Below are 3,384 nucleotides of genomic sequence, written 5' to 3' on the forward strand. Positions count from 1 at the left end.
TGGGACAAAAGTTCAAGGTTGCTGGAAGTGGTGACCAAAGGTGGCAGTTGGAGTTGGCCGACGGCGGGCATTGGAGATGGTGCCCGAAAGTTGGTCGTGAACTTCCTAAATTAAATTAGAAAAACAAAGTATAACCCATGTTTACTATTCAAACCCATGGTAAGAGTGTGACTTCCTAAACCTCTATCTCAAACAAGGGTTGGGTTTAGGATGTCTAATCCATCCCAAATCCAACCCTTGAAACAAACACTCTTAAGATATTCAAATTCCTCAAACTACTTTTTGTTTGTTTTAATTTTGATTACAATACCAAAAGAAGAGGGAGATAGTATGAAAAATTCTCCACAAGTGCAATAATTTTTCATTGTGTTAATTTGGTGAGGGTAAATGACATCATGTATCCTCTCTTCAACTATTTGATTGACAAAATTAGTTGCCAAAATCAAATATATACCCTTTAAAATGAGTTTATGTTGGGAGAAATTTTTTCCAAACGTTGCAATCACTTCAAATAATATTTGGGTACATCACATGTATCTGTTTTTTTAGTATTCTGTTGGAGATTAAACCTAAGAATTTTAGAAAGAATACCATGTCAATTATTATTGAACTAAGTCCATCTTTAACTCAAATGAGTGGCGTAGGCCAAATCAGGGTTTAAAAAATATTTGTAATATATATTTAAAAAAGTAAGGGTAAATTCGTAATGTTGCTGCACACAGTCTACAAGCCGATTCCTCGCGGCTTCCAACCAAACCCCAGAACCTAAAACCCTAACGCCCTTATACGACCTTCGCTCTCTGTACTCCGCGCGAAAATGGCTGACGCTTCGAGTTCGGTGAACAAGGTGAAGAATTTTCTCTTTTCCGGAACGGCAAATTCCGTGGAGACTGTGAAATCCTTTTTCAATTCTCAGGTTTATGACGAAGAAAAATGGGCCTTGAACATGGTACTCTTCCGATCCTTTAAATTTCATTTCAAAATCTGTCTTTCTTCTTAATCTGGATTTTCCGATCTCCATAATCTTATAAGTGTGATTTCTAGGATTGGGCAACATCCGTTTTATCGTTTATATTGCATTATTAAGGCCTTGCGCTCTGTTTGATAGCTGAGAAAGTTTGAGAAATCGTCAGACTTTTTTGTTTCTCATTTACGGCAACAAAAGTGTCGATCCTTCAATGGAAATGAGATTTTAGAGTCTCACACTAGTAGATTAAAGTATGGAAGCTGTTAAGTGTTATAATTGCTTTGAAATTAGAGAAATTTTGGGAGGAAATGTAGGTTTTCTCGAGTTCGGTCTTGCTAGAGAATATTTGGTCATATTAAATTCAAGAACTTGTTGGATAGGCTATTTGTGAAGTTGTATGTGTTTAGCGCAGTTAGCAGTCCCTTCACTTTATCTCATTTGTTACTGTTTCCTTCTGGTCTGGCACCTTACTTTTTGTTGTCTCAAAGTGTGATTATCATTCTTTTTTCTCACTTTTGAAATTGTGTATTGGAGAAAAAGGAAGAAAAGAAAAATGAAATTTTTGGTTTTGGGTAATTACAAACGAGTGGTAGGTTTGCCTCTGTTTATCTTTATTCTTATGTTGGAGCTGGGAAGATTAAAGGAAGAACTGAACGTAATGGATCTGGGTTGGTTCTCTATATTTTTCATCTAATTTAAATTGATGCTTCAACTCAAGCCAAGACCCTTAGTTTTTTCAGCCTTGAGATTTACACCTTATTTGGGTCATTAGAGACTTAATCCTTCGTGATAACGCACCAAGGCAAAAGTCTTTACGCATCTTGCGTAATGGTTAAAGAATTAAATTAGTTCACTCAAGTCTTAAAAAATGTAAAGGTTCCCTTGTGTATAGAATGTCAATACTTGAGTTGTGGCAAAAGATTCTAGAACGTTGAAGACAGTTTTCTAGAATAATTCAATCCTTGAAATATATCCATCTGTTTCTTATCGAAAATAGAGTAAGTCAATCCTGATAATAGCTGTGATGTTAAGGTTGACATTTTAGAACTTTAAATTAAGTGGACGGGGGTGTGCATATTATATACATTTCTATGTAAAATTATACGAATGTTGCAACACTTGATGGATCATACAATTCTAGGATTTGTATGGTTCTTTTTTTAAAAATAATATATATATATATATATTTAAATTGAAGCTTGCACCTATACCAATTACCATCTCGAGGCCTTTGCATGGCCTCTTCAAGAGTAAAGATCTCGAGACTATCTTTAGTCTTTTATTCGTTGATTCAATTTGAATAACTTGCTGGAAATTCTATGATTTGTTCTGTCTTTCTGAGTTATCGGTTACAGTTGCCAATGCATCATAACTATCTCATCTTGTGCCACACTATCTCATCTTGTGCCTGTGGCACATGCGTCATTTTTCCTATTGAATCTGAAACATAAAACTGAACATGATGGGCGTTTTTCCATTTCCAATAAGCATCATAGCTTTTCATAAAAAAAGTAAGCATCATAGCTGTCTCTGCATGTAAATTTGAACTTTGAATGCATGAAAAGAAAGAATTCTTTTGGCATTAAGAAGAGGGATGAATGTCATCGAATTGGGTTGTACCAGAGCTATTTTACTGCCTTAATTCATTCCTTGGAACTTGGGAAAATATTGTTTTAACTTAGATTTTTTAGAAGAAAGTCATGGTTATGTGAATTCCTTTTTGCCATAAAGTACTTCTAAAGAAAAGCCTCTTTGTTTTTCTGTTTTTAAAAAAAGAAAGAAAGAAAGAAAGAAATGTCTGGCACCGAAACAAAAGATTTCCTTGGTATGGCTCTATTTTATAAATAGAACTGAATTTCAACTCTCTTTGTTGCAGAAATTGCTTCGTGCTGCTGGGATGTTTGCAGGTTCCATCCTTCTGATGCGGAATTATGGTGATCTGATGACAATATGAGAGTTCGCGAGAGGGCAGCAATTTATAGTGCACAACTTTTCTCTACTTCTGAGTTTGTTACAACTCTATTCAATTTCTGAGAGCAATTTCTTTTTTTTTTCTTGTCCTCTTGATAATGTTCGAACTGATGAGAATGTGATCTTTTTCCCCTTTGTAGTTGACCGATCTTTTTAGCGCACTCGTTTTTCACCTTAAACAGATGGAAATATGAAAAACTGAAATCCAAACCCACTTTGATCAGACCTTGAAAATACCTTCTTTCCTTCCTGCACAGAAAAAGAAAATTACATTTCACTTCATCCCTCCATTTATTTGGCATTTCCCCCTCAAATATAACCTTTAAACCTTTCACAGTAAGGTTTTATAAATGTTCGTGAATTAAAAATGGTTGGAAATAATAAACTTAGAAATAATATTGATGGGAATCTAGGATGAATGTGTTTGGTTGTGTCATGTGAATCTT

General features: G+C 34.8%; 1 protein-coding gene across 1 annotated transcript; it reads left to right on the forward strand.

Annotated features, from left to right (window-relative positions):
• Nucleotides 1-723: 723 nt before the first annotated feature.
• LOC120082802 (mitochondrial import receptor subunit TOM5 homolog) lies at nucleotides 724-3,163 on the forward strand. The gene is made up of 2 exons (XM_039038123.1): nucleotides 724-949; nucleotides 2,844-3,163. Exons 1-2 carry the CDS (start codon nucleotides 818-820, stop codon nucleotides 2,919-2,921), a joined length of 210 nt encoding a protein of 69 aa, XP_038894051.1. The 5' UTR covers nucleotides 724-817; the 3' UTR covers nucleotides 2,922-3,163.
• The last annotated feature ends 221 nt before the right edge of the window (nucleotides 3,164-3,384 follow it).

The sequence above is a fragment of the Benincasa hispida genome, chromosome 8 (assembly GCF_009727055.1).
Source record: "Benincasa hispida cultivar B227 chromosome 8, ASM972705v1, whole genome shotgun sequence".
Taxonomy (NCBI): Eukaryota; Viridiplantae; Streptophyta; class Magnoliopsida; order Cucurbitales; family Cucurbitaceae; genus Benincasa; species Benincasa hispida.